Genomic DNA, 20328 nt, shown 5'->3' on the forward strand with positions numbered 1-20328 from the left:
CACGGCCATTTGCCGTCCCTTTTGTCCCCGTTTTGTTGTTCCTTTTGTGGACGTAATAATAAGCAGAGGTGCGGAGGTGGCGCGTGCACGCACACACAAGCACACACTTAGACAAGTGTGCGCACGCACACAACACACACGCTGACGCGGTCAAACACACACAGACACACACGGTCAAACACATTCACAGACACACACACAACGACTTGGACAAGTGCACACACAACACACACATGCACACACTTAGACAAGTGCGCACACGCACACAACACACACACGCTTACACAGTCAAACACAAAGACGCACACGGTCAAAGACATTCACAGACACACACACACCCACTTGGACAAGTGCGCACACGCACACAACACACACACGCACACACTTAGACAGGTGCGCACACGCACACAACACACACACGCTGACACAGTCAAACACACACAGACACACACATGGTCACACACAGACACACACCCCCACACGCAGGCCTTTTGTGAATCACTCCAGTGTCCTTTCAGAGAGACTGTGGTACAGAAGCAGAATAAAGAGGAGAGGAGAAAATGTGGGGGGAGAGAGAGAGAGAGGGGGAGAGAGAGAGAGAGGAGGGGGGGGGGGGGAGAGAGCGAGAGAGAGAGAGGAGTGGTGGGGAGCGAGGCAGATATTGGGTGATGGCAGTGGCGTGATGTCTGGTCTCCGTGGAGACGGATGCTGTGAAAAAACTCTCTGTTCCTTTTCTAAAGAGTGCGGATGGACGGGCTGCGGGCACATGATGTAAACACTGCTGAAAGGAAAACAGATATTGTTGTTGTTGTTGTTTTGCTGCCGTTTTTGTTTTATTTGCCCGGACTAGCAGCAGCCGCGGCACATATTGGCTGATAGTATTACTTGATGATGATTTCATCATTGTCGCGGTATAACGTGACACCGCGACATGCAGATGTGCACGCACACAAGGAGCACTGATATTTCACACAAAGATACATACACATGGCCGCACTCCACACACCAAATGCATACACACATTGGATGAACTACACAACAAGACACGGATATACAGACAGACAGACAGACACATTCCCCACGTGGGCGCTCAGTTCATTACTTCCTGCCACCTCACAGTTCACCCGTCACCCTCCGCTCGGCAGCCTCATTAGCACCTCCGCTCACCCGGCTTCTGGGCCACGTGAAGGCCGTGCATGTGATGTTGTGATGTGGCGTAACACAACGTGTCGTGATGCGGGGAGCTCACGGCGTCCCTTGGCCCTCCTCCCTGAGATTCTCTGTTTGTCTCTGTTTGTTTGTGTGAAGTCTGCTCTGGGCTCCTGTCTTCAGGGGAGATGCGGGGGTCGGATTGATTAGTCTGCTAAGCTGCGGAGGTAGAGCGGGTTGAGCGGGTTGTAACCGCAAGGTCGTTTGGTTGATCCCCGTCTCCTCCTAGCCGAGTGTCGAGGTGTCCCTGAGCAAGACGCCTCACCCTGACTGCTCCCGACGAGCTGGCTGTCGCCTTGCGCGGTCAACTCCGCCGTCGCTGTGTGAATGTGTGTATGAACTATTGTAAGTCTATTTGGATAAAAGCGTATGCTAAATGCCCCCTGTGTAATGTGATGACGCACTGTCCTCCAGCATGGACTCGCATTGTTACAGGTGACGGTCTTAATGGACGCATTATTGTTCAGAGTGATTCACCGGTTGGCCCTTGAACAGCGGAGCAGGACCTTAAGAAGGGATTTATTTACTCATCCTGTATGGCGACACATTAGTGCCATAATTCACTCACGTGATAAAAGATGCATTCGGGCGTATTATATTATTCCACACGCGTAGATATTAACTGCGAGCGCGCAAATGATCTCTGCGCGCGCAAAACAGCCTCTCGCGCGCGCAAATTACCACAGCGTGCGCAAAACAGCCTCTCGCGCGCGCAAATTACCTCAGCGCAAAACCAGCACGCAAAACCTCTCGCGAAGGATGTTTTTACGCTCTCGCTCAAATTTAATTTTGGCACTATGGGGGAGGGAACCAAGGCAGGGCGGGCTTTCCTATGATTGGCCGTTTCTGAAGCGCGATATTTGATTGACAGCCCTCCTCAGCCCTCCTCTCATTCAATTCTGAATTGTACAGTAAATGGCTGAAACGATAGTTACGTATTGTAACTCCAGATTCTATGAGTATAGGCGCAGCCTTTTAAGTGTCGGCCTCATTGTCCTTTAAATAGCTGAAGAAAAGCTGTTTATTGGGAGCAGAACGTCCGCCGGCGCCCGACTATATCTGCGAAATGCGGACGTCGTTGAGGCACGCCGCACGCGGACGTAATTGAGGCCCACGCTGTTGGTGGTCGGGGATTACAAAATGTTCAGTGCTACAGCTCACGCCTAGGGATAACCCAATAGCGATAGCCTTAAAAGGCTGCGCCTATACTCATAGAATCTAGAGTTACAATAAGTAACTATCGTTTCAGCCATTTACTGTACAATTCAGAATTGAATGAGAGGAGGGCTGTCAATCAAATATCACGCATCAGAAACGGCCAATCATAGGAAAGCCCGCCCTGCCTTGGTTCCCTCCCCCATAGTGCCAAAATTAAATTCGAGCGAGAGCGTAAAAACATCTTTCGCGAGAGGTTTTGCGCGCACTGAGGTAATTTGCACGCGCGAGAGGCTGTTTTGCGCACGCTGAGGTAATTTGCGCGCGCGAGAGGCTGTTTTGCGCACGCAGAGATCATTTGCGCGCTCGCAGTTAATATCTACGCGTGTGGAATTATATAATACGCCCGAATGCATCTTTTATCACATTAGTGAATTATGGCACTAATGTGTCGCATTGATTTCTTGCAACATCAGTGTGGTTGCGTGTGTGCACACGTAGCCAGAACACTACACATACATGTGGGCGACAGAAGGGAGGAATCCTGTGTTAGTCGCAGTTGTTGTTTGTGTGGTTATTTCTATTCTCTTCTTTTGTGTCTTTTTTCGCGTATGTCGCTACAATAGGGAGGTGATGCCGCCTAAATGGCCTATTCATGGCTGATACATTTCTATTATATTATATGTATTTGTAAGAATCACATACGTTGTGTGTGTGCAGAACATATGAAATAGGCTTCTCATAATGGTGTTTGTAGACTGGAGATTGCATTCTTACGGGAATTTGCATTCAACATGAAAGATTTATGATGGAATCATAAGTAATGTATCTGTTGATTCAATGAGACAGGCCAACCGCCGTTCTATATCATTTTTTAACCAACCTTCTCTGAATTGGATACTGCCAGATTGTGTCCTCTGTTGATCTGTCTACATTCATTGAGGACAGAGAGGGAGAGAGGGGGGGAGGAGAGGGGGGGGGCGAAAGACCGAGAGAGAGAGAGAGAGATAGAGAGAGAGAGAGAGAGAGGGGAGAGAGATAACTGAGAGACAGTTGGGGAAAAAGGAAAAGAGAGAGAAGGGGCAAGAGAGAATGAGAGCGAGAAGGAGACAGAGATATAGAACATGAGAGGGCGAACGAGAGCAATAAAAGAAAAAGGGAGAGAGAGCGAGAGAGAGCGAGACAGGGACGGGAAAAGGGGAGAGTGAGAGCGAGCGAGGACTTGTCATACTCCCCCGGGGAGCGGAGGAACTGTACAGAGAGTGCCCGGCGGCCTCTCCGTCCTATTACCGCGCGGCGAGAGGCCCAGGAGAGCCCTGCTCGCCCACTTTCAGACGGCAGGGTGACACGACGCACCCCACATTAACCCCGGGGTCAGGAGGTCACCGCGGAGGGATGGAGGGAGGATCGCTCCATCCCTTTCAGAAGAGGCTTGTCTTTCCTTAGCATGAGTCAGTGCAGTTAAAAGCGTTAACTAGTCTAGTAATCATTGACTGATGTTGTTCATGTATTTCACAGTATTAAATAGGGCTGGGGATAACTTTAACCCTATTTTAATAACATTCGAACCCTAAGCCCCATGCTAATGCTATTTAACAATGGTTATTATGTTATTATGCTATGTCAATCAAGGTTTAATTGATGTACTTATTGTAGAGTGTTACCTATATTTATGTGTGGGTGTGATTTGTGTGCATACGCGTGTGTGTGTGTGTGTGTATATGTGTTTGTGTGTGTATGTGAATGTGTACCTTAACCTACAATAACACCTTACATGGATGCATGTTAATTATAGTACACTTATTTTAGAGTGCTACCTTTATTTATGTGTGTGTTTGTGTGTGTGTTTGTGTGTGTGTGCGTTCGTGCTTGTATGTGTATGCATTCGTGTGTGTGTGTGTGTGAACGTGTACCTACCACAACACCCTCCGTGGGTAGATGAAAAGAGAAATTTGTCGGGAGGAACAACGTCAATGTTTAAATCACGATGCTCTCATGTACCTCTGGATGGCCCGTAGTTCAGTTGTCTGTGCTGCAGACGGGAGAGAAGGGGAGAGAATGTTGCATAGGTTACATAAAAACCTAAATAATTAGTTTTTTATGTACTTTGGAACAAAATTAGATTGCTTACACTATTCTACAGAAGGGACACAGGGGCATCATATTTGTTTAAAATATTGAGGCATATCCCAGTTTTTCCTCAATAAGATTGAACTGTTACGTTAACCATCACTCACTTTGCTCAGATGCAAATGCAGAGAAGGAGAGAAGGGAGCTAGAGGGAGAGAGGGAGAGAAGGGGAGAGAGGTGGAGAGAAGGGGAGGGAAGAGGGGAGAGGAGGGAGAGAAGGGGAGAGAGATGGAGGGAAGAGGTGAGAAGGGGAGGGAAGAGGAGAGAAGGGGAGAGAGGGAGAGAAGGAGAGAGAGGGAGAGAAGGAGAGAGTGGTGGAGAGAAGGGGAGGGAAGAGGAGAGAAGGGAAGAGAGGGAGAGAAGGTGAGAGAGGGAGAGAAGGGGAGAGAGGGAGAGAAGGGGAGAGAGGGAGAGAAGGGGAGAGAGAGAATGAGAGAGAAGGGGAGAGAAGGGGAGAGAGGGCGAGAGAGAATGAGAGAGAAGGGGAGAGAAGGGGAGAGAGGTGGAGAGAATGGGAGGGAAGAGGAGAGAATGGAGAGAAGGGGAGACAAGAGGAGAGAAGGGAGAGAAAATGAGAGAGAGAAGTGGAGAGAGGGAGAGCGGGGGGCTGGGTCTCGCTCCAGCAGGGTACAGACCTGGCAGACCTTTCACTGCAGACGCTTGAATAGGAAATCAGCTGCCATTCACTCTTTGGCCTCCTGCCCCCCCAGTGGTGAGGGCCACACATATATTTATATATATATATATATATATTTGTATGCGGGCTAGGCACAGACGCAGACACATTAATGCATTATTGTTTGTTTTTCTCTGGAGCAACATCCATGAATCAAAGATAAGACTGTGTTGAAGTCTTGTATTTATTATCCATATTTTATCTATTTGTTATTATATATCTAATGTGCTGGAATACATTAGGACGGCTGATCATCGTTTATTTTCTATGATAAGGTAAGGAGCATGAAACATATAAGCTGAGTCTAGCACGGCTGGCACAGGTGATGGGTTGCACATGAACCACTTTTTATCACAACGATATCTGGGGAGACATCGTGTATGTGATATCTCACGAGAAAGAAACGTTTTATATTAATGTTGGTCATGAAGGTGACCAAGAGGCAGGTAGAGGCGCTGTCAGGCTGATTTATGACTTATTTATTTGTTTATTTGCCGTGGACACAAAAAACAGCCTAGTCCTAAAAACACGTCTACATCAGCACCTTCCGCACCTTGTGGGACGCACTGATTCGCTGATAAACACTTCAACGACTTCTACAGTCCAAAACCACATTTTTGGGACTTTTTGCTATCATGATGACATTTACATTTCATTTTTCAAAGTTCAAACTTGATGCCTAAATAAGGAGTTTGATTAAATCGGTTGAATCTTAATCTTTCACGTCTGGACAGGCCTTGTGTTCTATCAGCTGGAAGAATCCACAGCTGCTGTCTGTATTCTGACAGGCTTTGATCGCTCCATTCTCAGTGCGACGGGCATGAGTAAGAATCCTGTTTTAGCTCAGGGAGAGATACAGCAAAGAGGACATCTCTCTCATGTTCTTGGCTCTCGACTCACCCAGGCCCTAGCCTCTTTGGCTCTGTCATTCACGGATCTGTTTGAACCAAAGAGCATCCGGTTTCGGTCTGAAGAAGGCTTTCACAATTAAAGGACCCATCTTCCCACGGCTCCTCAGTGAAGGCCGTGATTGTACTTCAGAGTCAAGATGAGAGGGTCCAGACCAGGGTGGTTCACTTCTGTTGCTCCTTATTTGTTTTGACCAATCTCGTGGCTCGAGGCAGGGATCTGTGAGGATTCCTTGGTCAGTGTATACAAGCTCAGCGCGCACCAGTGAGCTTCTCCTAGAGTGAATGTTAGGTTAAAACATCCTGCCTTGTCTCCAATGTTTTGAGGAAGCTGCTTGTAAAGGTTCCTGAAAGAGGAAACAAACTAACTTTTTCATGCCTACCTTCAAAGGTACTGTTCTGCTGGCCCGTGTGACCCAACGACTTTTGTGTGTCTCTCCTGTGATCCATCTTGCTGTGATCGACGCTTGAGTCACAACCCGTGGCTCGGCGGCCTCTGATTGGTCCGTGTGTCTGTCTGTCCTTCTCCGCAGCTGCGGCTGTCCACCCCTGGAGAAGGTGTGGGAGGCGGACCTGGAGGCCTGCCACCTCTTCCTGCGGGGGCCCCAGCTCCGGACCCCCAGCTACAGCGGGCCTGCCTCGGGGGAGCCCCCCGGGGTGGGGGCGGTGGCGGCGGTGGCGGCGGTGGCGGCGACGGCGGGGTCGTTGTTTGCGCTGATGCCGACGTCCACCAAAGAAGAAGAGGAGGAGGACTGCGCCATGCTCACGGCCCTGGGGGGGAGGTGGTGTCCCGAAGCCAACCTGCAGCACTCAGAGTTCACTAAGGTACGCACCAAGGACCTGTGTGTGTGTGTGTGTGTGTGTGTGTGTGTGTGTGTGTGTGCGTGTGCGTGTGTGTGTGCGTGTGTGTGTGTGTTTCTCTGTATGGGTCATTGCATGTGTGTTTGTGTGTGAGACTGTGTATAGATATGTGTGTGTGTGTGAGCGTGTGTGAGTGTGTATGTGTGTCTTGTGTGTGTCTCGGTGTGTCTTGTGTTGTGGTCCCCCCCCCCCACATCTTGGACAGAACCCTCAGGGTTCACTAAGGTACCCACGAGAACCTGGTGTGTCTTGTGTTGTGGTTTCACCCCCAGCTGGGATAGAACCCTCAGGGTTCACTAAGATACCCACGGGAACCTGGTGTGTCTTGTGTTGTGGTTCCACCCCCAGCTGGGACAGAACCGGTCCGGCCTGCCCATGCATGATTGAGTAGCAGCAGGCCTATACTACCCCACCCACCAGACTTGTTGTCTTGCACCTAACAGCTCACAGATGTATTCTTCTGAATCTAATTCCCTTTTGCGAAGGACGTCTCCAGAGGTCATTGAATTATTCATTCTTACATGAGCTGTACATGTAGCCTGCCCCAGAAAAGGTCAATTTGGGTGCGTTTCGGTTTTAAGGGCACATGATTTCCAGCTGTTGTATGGCATCGTGTATTAAATCTGACCTCGAAAAAGCACAAACAACGCATTATTTTTCTCAAGGTATGCGCGGCTCACTCAAACTACGACCCGCTGGAGTAAGATGAGCGCCTTTTTCTTGCTATGGGGGCTCGGAGCTATTTCCAGACGAGGGAGAAGTGTAGGTCAGAGGGGCGACCATTTGCAGAACAATTGGCTTTCTCAGAGAACTCCCGCCTTCTTTGCGTGGGAGGATGCGAGAGAGTGTGTGTGTTTCGGCATGGTTGCCTGAATTTTGGATGGATGCACATGTGTTTGCCTGTTTGTGTGTCTTTTTTGTCCGTCTTGTCTGTCTTTCTGTCTGTCTTGGTGTGTGAGCTCATGTCATTGATTGTGTATATGTCTGCTTGTGTTTGTGTGTGTGTGTGTGTGTTTGCGTGTGTGTGTTTCTCTGTATGGCTGTGTGAGTACATGTCTGTGATTTTGTGTACCGGTATGTGTGTCACTATGTTTGTGTGTGTCTGTCTGTCTGAGTGTGTGAGTACATGTCTGGGATTTTGGGTATGTGTGCATGTGTGTTTGTGTCTGCCTGTCTGTATGGGTGTGTGGGTTCATTGATCTTGTATGTGTGTGGGTGCTTTAGTGTGTGAGTGTATATATGTGTGTGTTTGTGTGTGTGTGTGTGTGTATGTGTGTTTCATTGTGTGTGTATATGTGTGTGTATGTGTGTGATTGTGTGTATATATATATATATGTGTGTGTATCCATGTTCAAGGGCTCCCACCAGACCCCTTGCCCTAGGCTCGGACCCGCTGCGCTCTCTCCCCTACTCCCCACCCCGCCCACGCACGGACCCGTAGACCCGCCTGGCACGGGAACACAGCCAGCACACATTTAGAAACATACACATGCATATATCTGCTGAGAGCTAGCCAAGCGGGAGACTGGCGGGCATCATGTCTGCCTTCTTGGCTGACTGACAGAGATGGTACTAACCCTACATATGGGCAAGAGTAGAAGCTGGAAACATAATGTTCCTTCACGTTTTCATCTCTTTTACGGAGATCCAACTAAACGGCATGTACTCTGCTACTGTATGTACTGGCATGAATCAGTCACCTGCGATTCTATTATTTCAGTATAGCCATGTATTTGTGTGTTCATGTGACAGGGAACCCTGATCAAATAATTTCCATGATATTTAATTTGATGCAACTCCCCGTGATCGCATGAGCTGCATGGTTCTAGTTCCTACTCTTCCTCTTTGTGTTCATCTTCTTCTCTTCTCTCTCTCTCTCTCTCTCTCTCTTTTCTCTCTCTCTCTCTCTCTCTCTCTCTCTCTCTCTCTCTCTCTCTCTCTCTCTCTCTCTCTCTCTCTCTCTCTCTCTCTTTCTTTAAAGCCTGGCCCCCCTCTCTAACTCTTCTCCAGGGAGTCAAGGTGAGATCTGAGGTCCTCTGTTCTCCTCTCGTCTGTCCTCTGTACCGCTGGGTTGTAGTGTACTATATACCGCCCACATGGACAGATCCAAAGAACCGCTCAGAGTCCCCACCGTTACCATTCAGAGAACACCCACGTTAAGCCTTCTCTGTTTCTAAAGCATTCATTGAGGAAAATATATGTTAATGCTTGCATTTACAACAGCCAAAAGTATATCATGAACGTCAGAGTTTCAATGCAACTTCAAAGTGAGGTAATATCAACCAACGTATGCATTTGGGAACACCAAAAGATGAAATCAGGGCCTAATAGAATGATTATTCTGCGTTTGATGCTGCTGTTTGGTTGCTTAGCTACTCATATATATATGTGAACATATATACATATAAACAGCCACCATATGAATGAGGATATTGCCCAGAGCTGGTTGTGTTGTGTGCTCCCCTGGGGTTTTAATATGCTGGTTGGGGGCTCATATACCAATGCCTTAGGGCGTATGTTATGGGACATAATATAGACGGAAACTACGAGTATGGAGAAGAAGCAGGGAATAACAACCGTGACCCACACCATAAGCCACGAGGAGGAGCGCTATAAATCTAACCGGGAGAAAAAGTAATTTGCCAGAGCAAACCGCTCTCTAGTTGATCTGATTAGTGAAAGGCCACAGTATGCAGATGAGGTTGTCGGGGCCACAATAAGATTAGTTAACCATCCCCATTGGAATATTTCCATTCGCCGTCTGAATCAATGAGCCAGCGTGAGCTGCTAACCAGGCAGGACATCGCAGGGTCAAAGCGAGTCACGCACATTTTCCAATTAGGCGAAGCGGTGTTCAAACTTTATTCATTATTAACGTTATTTTTTTGATGGGTTAAACCGGCCCTAGGCCATACGTGTATACGCTGGTCGGTTCCCTTCCCGATAGGTACACTAATTAATTTCGTATTTTCGCATTGAATGTACAATTGCGCACAGTGAGACCGTTAACAAAGCGAACCAGGAGATGAGCAATTTTATGCGTTTCCTGCGTGTCTTATGATTTGGCGATGAATAATTACCAAGCCCTGCTCGTTACCACGGCGGTGACAACGACACAATAAACGGCCGACATAATTGCGCCTTGTATAATTCATGGGGGGCAGGCCTATGACTCCATGGCCTCCACTGAATGTCCCCCCCGCTGTTGTGTTGCAGAAACTGGAGGAGTTTTTGTTCTGCATGGAGGACTGCCACACAGAGGTAAGGCTGGACCCAGGATGGCCTGGTGATGAACTCCTGCGGTTGAAGTGTTTGTGTCAGCGTGTGCGCGTGAGATTGTATGTATTGTGGTAAGAGGCATGGCGTGTGTGTGTTATAGTTTGTGTGCGTGTGCGTGTGTGTGTGTGTGTGTGTGTGTGTGTGTGCATGTTTTTGTGTGTGGGAAGGTAGTAGGTAGGTATGTGTGAGATTATGGTAAGAGGCACGATGGTATGTGTATGTGTGTTTCTGAAATGTTGTTGTTAATTATTAATTACTGCTATTGTTTTGGTATTTAGTGTCATACCTATTTACCCGCCCATTTATTATTGTATTTCTTTATTTCCTTTATTTATGAATGTATTCCAATACTGTCCCTGTGGGTACGTCGGTAAGGCGGATGTCTATCTGTCATCTACGAGATGAAACCCAACAGATCCAATAATAGCTCCACCCCCCCCCCCCCCCCCCGACCCATGGAGATGTATTAATAATACATTGGATTTCGACAGCGCTTTTATATTAATATCAACTCCTGGTTACTGACGAATAGCTAAACTTGAAAAAAACTTGAGGTAGCGCGTGGGTTACAGTACCGCCACCGGTGTGCGCACCTGAGATGACAGTACAGGGAGGGTTGTAAGAGTTCTGCAGTATTCCCCTCTGTCAGTATTGGTTTGACCCATTTCCCCCTCAAAAATGGCTTGAAGTAAATGATCTCCACTTAGCCTAGCCTGTAGCTTAGCTGCCCAGAGGAAATTGATTGGTGTGTGTGTGTGTGTTTTTGCACACACACACACACACACACACACACACACACACACACACACACACACACACACACACACACACACACACGCGCATACACATGCACACACAATCACAGACATGTACTCACAAACCAAGACAGACACATACACACAAACACACACACACACACACACACACACCCCCCCACACGCACACGCACGCACACGCACACACACATGCACACAAAAGCACACAAACACGCACGCACACACACACCTATTCCACACTATTCCTGGCCTTAGTTGCAGAAGAGGACAGCAGTAGGTTAGCAAACTATCAGAGCTAGGTCGGAGCTAACTCTGTTCTCCATAGACGTCCTGTCTTTATGATTAAACTACAGGTTACACGGTTTCAAACACCTATCACGTGACCACAGCCCACAGGACCTGAATTACACAATGACCAAAATAAACATACAAGTGCTGTTCTAATGTAGTTATCTATAAGTATGGTTGATTGCTGCAAAGACGGATGACTCATTCAACCTGCTTTGATGCCTAATACAAGCCCTCCAATTTCAGTCTGATATTGGTTTTGAAAGCGCTAATTGGCCTAGCAGCGCAGAAGATAATATCAAACAATTACCCAAACGTCCTGTTACACCAAGACATGCCGTCTGAATATTGAATTTCCAATGAATCTGTGTAATTTCCTTACATTTCTTGTATCCTTCTGTTGTTACAATCACCCCTCTGGGGCCCCAAGAGGTATCATCACAACAGATCATTTCCAACAAAAGTTTCACATATTGCTAAGTGAATTGTCCTTGAGTGAGACTCTCTCTCGTCTCTCTCTTTCTCTCACTCCCCCTCTCTCTCTCTCTCTCTCTCTCTCTCTCTCTCTCTCTCTCTCTCTCGCTCGCTCTCGTCTCTCTCTTTCTCTCTCTCTCTCTCTCTCTTTCTCTCTCTCTCTCGCTCTCTCTCTCTCTCTCTCTCTCTCTCTCTCTCTCTCTTTCTCTCTTTCTCTTTCTCTCGTCTTTCTTTCTCTCTCTCTCTCGCTCTCTTTCTCTCTCTCTCTCTCTCTCTCTCCCTTTCTCTCTCTCCCTCTAAAACACTGCAGGTCTTTTCCGTCGTGGTCGTGGTTGGGTTGTTTGCATGCATCCTTGGTGGTCACAGGCCCCTGTGCTTCTCCTTGTGGTGCCCCCCAATCCTTGCTCCCCCTACTGCTTTATCCTTGACCGTTTCATGGATGTCGATTATAACCCCACTTTATGCTCACCGTATATTCGTCAGCCGCCGCACATTTCATAGCAGTGTGACAGTGATCACAGCGGTCAAGGACTGACAGACAGTGACGTGGTTTTCTATTTCTATTTCGACAGATACATTAGGAGAAGGTCTTCGTCAGACTGGTGTCTGCATTATTATCACAGCCGTCATGTCATCTTTTGTGCTCCGCTATCATATTTCTTTCTGACATTTTGCCATCATGCTGTCAAGTGACAGTGAATTATTTGACGTATTATTATTAAAAAATGTCCAACCGATCGGGGGTCCTTACACACGTGAGGCCCCTGTCTGTCTGTCTGTCTGTCTGTCTGTCTGTCTGTCTGTCTGTCTGTCTGTCTGTCTGTCTGTCTGTCTGTCATGCCTGTGTATTTTTCTGTGTGTGTGTGTGTGTGTGTGTGTGTGTGTGTGTGTGTGTGTGTGTGTGTGTGTGTGTGTGTGTGTGTGTGTGTGTGTGTGTGTGTTGGTAGTGCCTATGTATTTATGTGTGCGTTTGTAGGAACTAGGACATAATGTTTTCTACATAACGGTTGACCCTGGATCGGGGGGGGGTTGTCCTACCGGCCCCCAGTGCAGCGACAAACAAACCACTGTCCCTCATGCTAGCGAACACGCGTGCACTTCCAATTCCTGACGAATGCTTGCGCTTTCATTTTCAGACTGTAAACTGTAATTTCAAATTGATCAAATGTGTGTCCAAATATTTATGATAAACGTGTACATAAGGCTATCAAACAGGCTGGCACGTGGCACCCGACCTCAGTACCAAATAAAATGTACACGTTTCAAATTTGGGACATTTTCGGTTGGACCATTGCATTCTGGGATACCGTTTAGTCCCAGAACACGATGCTTCCGGTTCCTCTCCGGGTCCTTCCATCTGTCGCTCTGCCCCGCTCCCTGCTGACCGTCTCCCGGCCGGAGGTGTTGGTTGGGGTGGAGGCTGTCTCACCCCCTGCTGTGTTTCTGCCGTCCCCCAGGTGGAGTGTGGGGGGTCCGAGGGGGCCGGCGAGCTCACGGAGCAGTGTGACATGATCAGCGACAGACTGGTGACCTTGGAGGATGACATGCAGATGGCCATCCTCAGCCGAGACCACGCCCTCACCCATATCCTTCAGACTTCAGCGGGGGGGGGGGGGGGGGGTGGGGGGGTGGGTGGGTGTGTGTGTGTGTGTCTTGTGTTATAGTTTGTGTGAGTGTGTGTGGGGGGAGAGATTGTGTGTATTGTGGTAAGAGGCATGGTGTGTGTGTTTTATAGTTTGTGTGTGTGGGGGGAGTTATTAGGTATGTGTGTGTGTGTGTGTGTGTGTGTGTGTGTGTGTGTGTGTGTGTGTGTGTGTGTGTGTGTGTATGGGGGGGGGGGGTACGGTTGTCGGTATGTGTGTGTGAGTTTGTGGGGAGGTGAAACTATCGGGGTAAGAGGCATTGTGTGAGTGTGTGTGTATGTGTGTGTGTGTGTTGTTCTTCGGTCCATCTGTCTCAGGGACCTAGTCGTACAAACGCTGAGCCCTGCAGGGCGTTCAGAATGAGGGTGACTCATGCTAGAGACCCCTCCCTCTCACTGGAGCTTCCCCTTGTCTTATCTGACACCCCGGTCCAGGAAGGAAGGAATTAAAGATAAACAACCATAAGGGGACTGGTACTTGAACTGGAATTTTCTCTCTCTCTCTCTCTCTCTCTCTCTCTCTCTCTCTCTCTCTCTCTCTCTCTCTCTCTCTCTCTCTCTCTCTCTCTCTCTCTCTCTCTCTGTGTGTGTGTTTTTATCCCTAACACTCTGTCTGTCTCTATGTCTATCTCCATGTTTATCTTTAACTCTCCCTCTGTCTATCATTCTCTCTGTCTTCTCCCTCTCTATCTCTGTCAATCTCACTTACTCGCTGTCTATCTGTCTCTCTCCCTCTTTCTATCATTCTCTCTGTCTTCTCCCTCTTTCTATCCGTCAATGTCTCTGTCTCTACTCATCTGGACCTGATTCCACAAGTAAACCACATAGACAAACACAATGCTCTTTCACCTGTCTATCTCTATCTCTATTTTACACACTACACCGTCAACCATTCAATGCCGTTATAAGCATTAACTAATGTAAATTAACAGTCAACTAATGGTTTAGTAATAATTTACTAATGGTGTTCATGTTTACCAATGGTATTCATATTAACTAAGGTAATCGTGTTCATATTACCTTAATATATACATTACAGAATAGCTTACCCATGCTAGTGCCGTCTAATAAAACTTACTAATGCATAAACTACCATTTTTGTTCAGTGTAACCCAAAAAATTAAATCCATAAAAACTCAATAAACACATAAATAATCAATAAATGCAAGCAGTGAAACACGAGAGGGCGGCTTGCGATCGTCACCGTGGGCTGAGGCTGATGCAAGGAGACAGCAGCCCACACGAGGGCAGATTGTGGAATGTCACAGCAATGACTCTACTCTTCCTCCCTTCCTCCCTTACATCTTAATGTCCGCCCCGGCCCTCCACACACACACACACACACACACACACACACATACACCCCACCCCCCAGTGGTGGTCGAGGCGTCCGCTGAGGAAATGGCAATATCCGCCATAATGACTCAAATGAAAATCGTTGGAGCTGATTACGGTCACAATTCATCATCTTCCATGCTAATTGGAGAGCTGATTGGAAAAGGATTTGTGTGTTTGGCGCCCACGCATAGACACGCACACGTGCGTACGCACGCACACACAGACGGACAGACAGACAGACAGACGCACGCACGCACTCACACAAACACAAGCACGCACACAAACACACACTCATATATTGCGCACACACATAGACACTCATGCAGGCCCGGTTTCCTTAGAGAAACCAAAAGATGGTGGCCCCTGACGTGCTGTTCCCATTGGCTGTCATGATTAATTTCTTCCTCTGAACACCCGGCTGACAGCAACATTCATTAGGTATCTGGTGTTCAACGGTGATGGCGTTTTCTGTTCATCTCCCACCGTTTCCTTCACTGGCTGTTTAGTGTCTGTGTCAAAGCCCCCCAGTATTGTTGAAGCCCCCTAATATTGTTCCAGCCCCCCCAAATATTGTTAAAGTCTCCCCATAGTTTCTTGCCGCCCGGTTAGGGTTCCGCGACAGCATGATGATGTCACGATGTAGAGACCGTAGGGACCGGAGGTCTCTGATTGGCCAGCGTCCCCCTCTTCTGTTCTATTGTGTTTTGACATGTCCTTGCACTCCGGTCTTGGAGTACCGTGTGGTGATGCAGGGAACACCGAGAGACGGAGACAGCCAGCGAAGAATGGGGAAAAAAAATAATAACGTCAGAACTCGAACAGAGCCCAACACTGAGTCACACTTTATGCACGGCGCCGGTAGTCATGGTGACAGAAAAGGCCACTCCGTCCTCACCCTTTTGAAGGTCCTCATGGCCATTGTGCTCGGAATACATGGAGAGAGATCTCCAAATACCAGGCGAACGGAAAGACCGTCACAGAAGAGCGGCATTGTCTGGCCCGGAGGTCAGCGATGAGGGGGGGGGGGGGGGGGGGGGCATCGATAGCGTGGGCGGGGGGGGGGCTCTCTTTAATGGGCTGAGCTTAATTATGAATGAGGACAATCTGTGTCCAGGCAGAGAGCCGGGCCAGCCCCTTAGACCCAGTCCACCATCGGAGGAATTTCTCTTTGATTTCGCTGCTTGGTTAGGACGGACACTCGCACAATAATTTGGAGTCCCTAAGCAGGTTAAACAACCCCCCCCCCACCCCACCCCCCCCAACCTGCCAGAGCCCTCTCTATTGATGCCAGACTAAAAGGCCGTGTCACTGAGGGTCACGTAAATAATTGAGTTTGGGTTGAGGGGGTCTGTTGGTCTGATTGGCCACCAAAACCCCCCTGCTGACTTTACTGACGAGCTGTGAGGATCAAGAGTTACCTTAAGTGTGACTGGATGATCGGGACTTTGTGTGTGTCAGGGTTAGGTTATGGGTAAGGGTTGGGGGAGGAGGGGTGTTCCTGTAGTTCTCACAACTATAACCATTAAAGGGGTGATATTATGCCAACAGTTCTTACAGTGTTTAGCCACTACAAGCAATTAAAAACATCAGCCTTTTCCTGTGTTTTAGTGACATCACAAGTGGTAGTGTCCACCTAGATGTATGATGGATGGATGAGCAACCTTTGCTACAGTCCACCGGGTAAGCTGGTAGACTGATCTATCCAGCGTACATCTAGGTGGACACTCCCCCTTGTGAAGTCACTAAGGCCCCGTCAACACGGAGTCGGTGTTTGTACGTAGTCTTGTACGTTTTGGCCGACCGATCCGGCGGATCCGGAGCCCGAAAATGCACTTTTCTGAGACCAGGTCCCAGGGTGGATTCAAATAAAAACAGACGTCATCACCCCCCCACCCATTTTTTTATTTAATTTTTATTTGTATTCTTTTTTCTAACGGCTGGCAATGGCTACGAACACTCGCACCTGGTGGCATAATATCACCCCTTTAAGGAAGCCCGGACCACATGAATCATTGTTCCTCATTGTGTATGATTGTGCTATCTGGGCGTGTGTCCTTGTGGCATGTCTGTTGCGTTGCGACAGGCTGTCGAGGTGTGAATGCGGGGCGATGGGATTATTTTACCAGCGTGAGTGACATTGCTCGGTGCTTGCTTATGTGTGGGAGTTAGAAATCCCAGGCTTCTCCCTCCCAGTCATTTACCTTAACCTACAGCGTGCACAGTCCCTCGCCAAGGAGGTGCAGGAGGTCAAAGCCACCCTTCAAGCCATGCTGGCACAGCTCAAAGAGGAGGAGGAGGAGGAGGTGAAGGAGGAGAGGCATAGGACTGCGATGCATGATTGCGATCTCATGGAAAATGGAATTGAGGACGAGGAGGACGAGGACGAGGAGGGGGAGAAGGAGGACGAAGAAGAGGAGGACCAATATTTCAGTGACAGCTGGGACATCTGAAACGGAAAGTAGTCTGACCAACCGCTCACCCAGAGACGGCTTTCATCCGCAGCCTGACCTCATCTCAGTGGTGGCAGCGGCTTCATATCTGTTGAGTGGCACCCACACCCGTCCACTGTTATATAGGACCGAGGACATTCCAGTGACGACTCCTCGGAAAAATAATCTTTATGGCATTTAGATGGAAGTGGCCTTTTTTCTGTAGAAAAAAACCCTGTAAGTGCATTAAACTTGAAGACCATTTTAAAGATACATTTTGCCTAGATAATCTAGTAGGAAAGCCTAACCAGCAATTGCTAAATTGTGCCTTTGGTGTCGGCGCCTCTGAAAAGTGCCACCCAACAGTGTGTATTTCTCCAGCTGTGTAGGACAAGATCTCTTTTGATCGCATCAAGGCTTCCTGTGTGTAGGCTCATTTGAATACAGGACCATTGAAGTGGACAATCACTCACTGTTACGACCACTGAACTGGAACATGACTTCCACATGGTTTTAAAACTAACAATGCGTCACTTTTTCTGTTATGATGCAATCTGAATTGGACTTGATGGGATATTGAAGTTTTTGATAGCTTTGTCCAGGAGATAACTTAAAATCGTGTGGTGCTAAAGAAGTTACTGTAATTTGAGCGCTTTATTTTTTTTTGCATTTGAAGAAAACTTTATAGGATGTGATCATTGTACATTCCTTAATGCAGGCTCCCATGCATGAGGGATACATGTAGTGGGATTATGGTTTATCATATGCATGTAATCAATATTAAGGGTTCCAATATGTGTGTATGCACACAGGGAGGTTATTTTTTCAACTGCTGTTTTTGTTTATCCCAAATAAGGCACTTTCTTTTTATTTTGTGTGTGTTTCTAAGTAACGTTTTCATTGTGTGAGATTTTTATAAAAATATATATCCAAGATCCTTCAAAGGAAAGTATCATAGGTCAAGTATAACATCATTCCGCAAAGGTATAACCACAACCTCTTTTGAGAGTCATCCAATTTTGTATTTTTACAACTGCCTATCGTACTGCCAAAAAACCACCGTGTACCGCCTTTGTATTATTTATTCATTTCCTCACTAATTACAGCATGCTCCAGCCCACCCCTACCAAACACATTGTCGTGGTCGTTCTTTTCTGACCGCTCGCTTGATGGATGCCTCTCTTGCCTTTTCATTGAGAGCTGAACACAGTGCTAACCCAATAAAACCAACCGATCAGGGGACGAGCAGGCAAGACGGACGACCAGGAGTCAACGGTGAAGTCATAAACGTCATGGCCTAATCTCCTAGGGAACTGCAGGCGTGTGTGTGTGTGTGTGTGTGTGTGTGCGTGCAAGTGTGCTTGCGTGCGTGCGTGCATGGAGTTAATCTCGCCCCAACACTGCCGGTCTTGTGTGGATAGACCAGCGTAGAACACCCCCCCCACAACCACTATCTTTCCAGAAGGCCCCGAGGAAATGGCAGGGCTTGTTTTCTCGATCCTCTCCTCTTTCTTGCAGTGCCAGTCTCTATTTGTATTTTGGGGTTTTTACGACCCCCTCCCCACCCCTCAGGGTTAGAGGGGGGGGGGGGGGGAGAATCTCAAAGGCTTCCCTCTGTTGCAAAAGCCGCCCGTGCGCAGGGTTGTAAACACGGCTGTCTGTTTACGGGCCTCCTCGCCCAAACAATGGGGGCCTTCGCACAACCCAGGAGGGGACAGAAAGAATGGTCTGTGGCCGGGCCAGCGGGCCCCCACCACAGCATCTATCACGTCCAGACAGCAGCGTGCAGGCCGGCCCTGGCTCTCAGCACAGCACCCCCTGCCTCTTAATTGAATCGGAGGTTCGCTCCGTACGACTCAGCACAGCTCACACTCTGGTGTTCATGGATTTCGCCGTAGAAAAGGGAAATCGTTTCTGAGCCAATTCAGAAATCGACTTCGTTTCCCGTTGATTGGATCTTCCGCGTTGTAGAACATGCATTGTGAACACATGGATGTGTCTAGGTGAGGGATTGTGATTGGTTTAACGTTCAGATCAAGCCCGGTTTGGCCGCCTTGTGAGTGAAACTGGGAAAGCTGTTAGTCTGATCGTATCGCCCATTCAGACAGGGAACATGGCCCTGCGGCATCTATGTCAGTTAATAGATAACAACGGCTCTTATCATACAAGTTTAGCCATTCATCTTTTCTACATGTTGAATCGTCCTTCTACTGCGAATACCACTTATAATGTTTTGGTATTCATGTTTTTCTTATTCTCTGGGTTTGACATTGGAAGTCTGTGTGTCTGTCATTCCCAAATGGCTCTTGCCGTCAGAGCATGTGAACTGAGCCCTCACAAGACAGTCATGGCTGTGAGCCGGAGATGGATGTTAAATGAACGGATCACAGTTCAACAGGACACAGAGATGATAACTCCCACTGAGGAAAGGGACTTTCCCTTCACTCCCTTTTCAACAGTCCCTTCACAGCTGGCGTGGATCCTAATTCCGATTCATTACCATTCATTACAATGTGTCAAGCTTACAATAATTTATTAGGGACTACAAGGATATTATTTTGAGGCTAAAATCCCCCTCCCCAGTGAATAAGGAGAGGTTCAACTTGATAGTCTGACTTGTCTCTTTCAGACGCGGTGTGGAGACCGAGAGGACAGCTAAGAGTGAAGTTGGCGAAAAACAGGAGGTTTCTCGTCTCGTTCCGTCCTCCTCTGTTCTTCTCCGGTGTGGAAAAAAATGAAAATCACTCTTTAATTTGGACTCCTGTAAGAGCGGGACCGCAGCCATCTCTCCTATCAAACAGACCCATTTTCTACCATTTACCGCCGGACGAGAAAGGAGTTAGAGTGCTGGAGGCTCTCAGAGGCTGGTAACAAGCCCAGCTCCTGTTTTTCCCTGCTCCTTGTAAAATTAGTGTTATTTACTCCCCAGTTCGGAGGGAATTATTCATGGGGAAATTTGGGCGCCTTTTGCAGTAATAGTCTGCACACGAGAAAAATTAAGTGGTTGGATTGATCCATGTAGACCTACCCTAGAAAATCTAAAGAAATACTTCCAGGAAAGGACTTTTGTGTGTAATGAATGTCATCAAGTTATTTGAAAGACATTAAAAAAACATCCCGCCATCTTCTTTTTCATTCGATAAACCCCCATATAAGTTCCCGT

General features: G+C 47.9%; 1 protein-coding gene and 1 long non-coding RNA gene across 2 annotated transcripts in view; both read left to right on the plus strand.

The window, feature by feature from the left end:
• disc1 (DISC1 scaffold protein) overlaps positions 1–19772 on the plus strand; it is a 43131-nt gene extending 23359 nt beyond the window's left edge. The window contains exons 8-11 of the mRNA XM_060073828.1: positions 6612–6903; positions 10156–10200; positions 13214–13339; positions 16956–19772. Coding sequence (XP_059929811.1) covers positions 6612–6903; positions 10156–10200; positions 13214–13339; positions 16956–17186 — 694 coding nt within the window. The 3' untranslated portion in view covers positions 17187–19772. The remainder of the gene's footprint in view (positions 1–6611; positions 6904–10155; positions 10201–13213; positions 13340–16955) is intronic.
• On the plus strand, positions 10207–11126 carry LOC132473443 (uncharacterized). Its single transcript, XR_009529381.1, has 2 exons — positions 10207–10347; positions 10386–11126. It is a non-coding gene; the product is annotated as an uncharacterized LOC132473443 (long non-coding RNA).
• Positions 19773–20328: the final 556 nt, after the last annotated feature.

The sequence above is a fragment of the Gadus macrocephalus genome, chromosome 15 (genome assembly GCF_031168955.1).
Source record: "Gadus macrocephalus chromosome 15, ASM3116895v1".
Taxonomy (NCBI): Eukaryota; Metazoa; Chordata; class Actinopteri; order Gadiformes; family Gadidae; genus Gadus; species Gadus macrocephalus.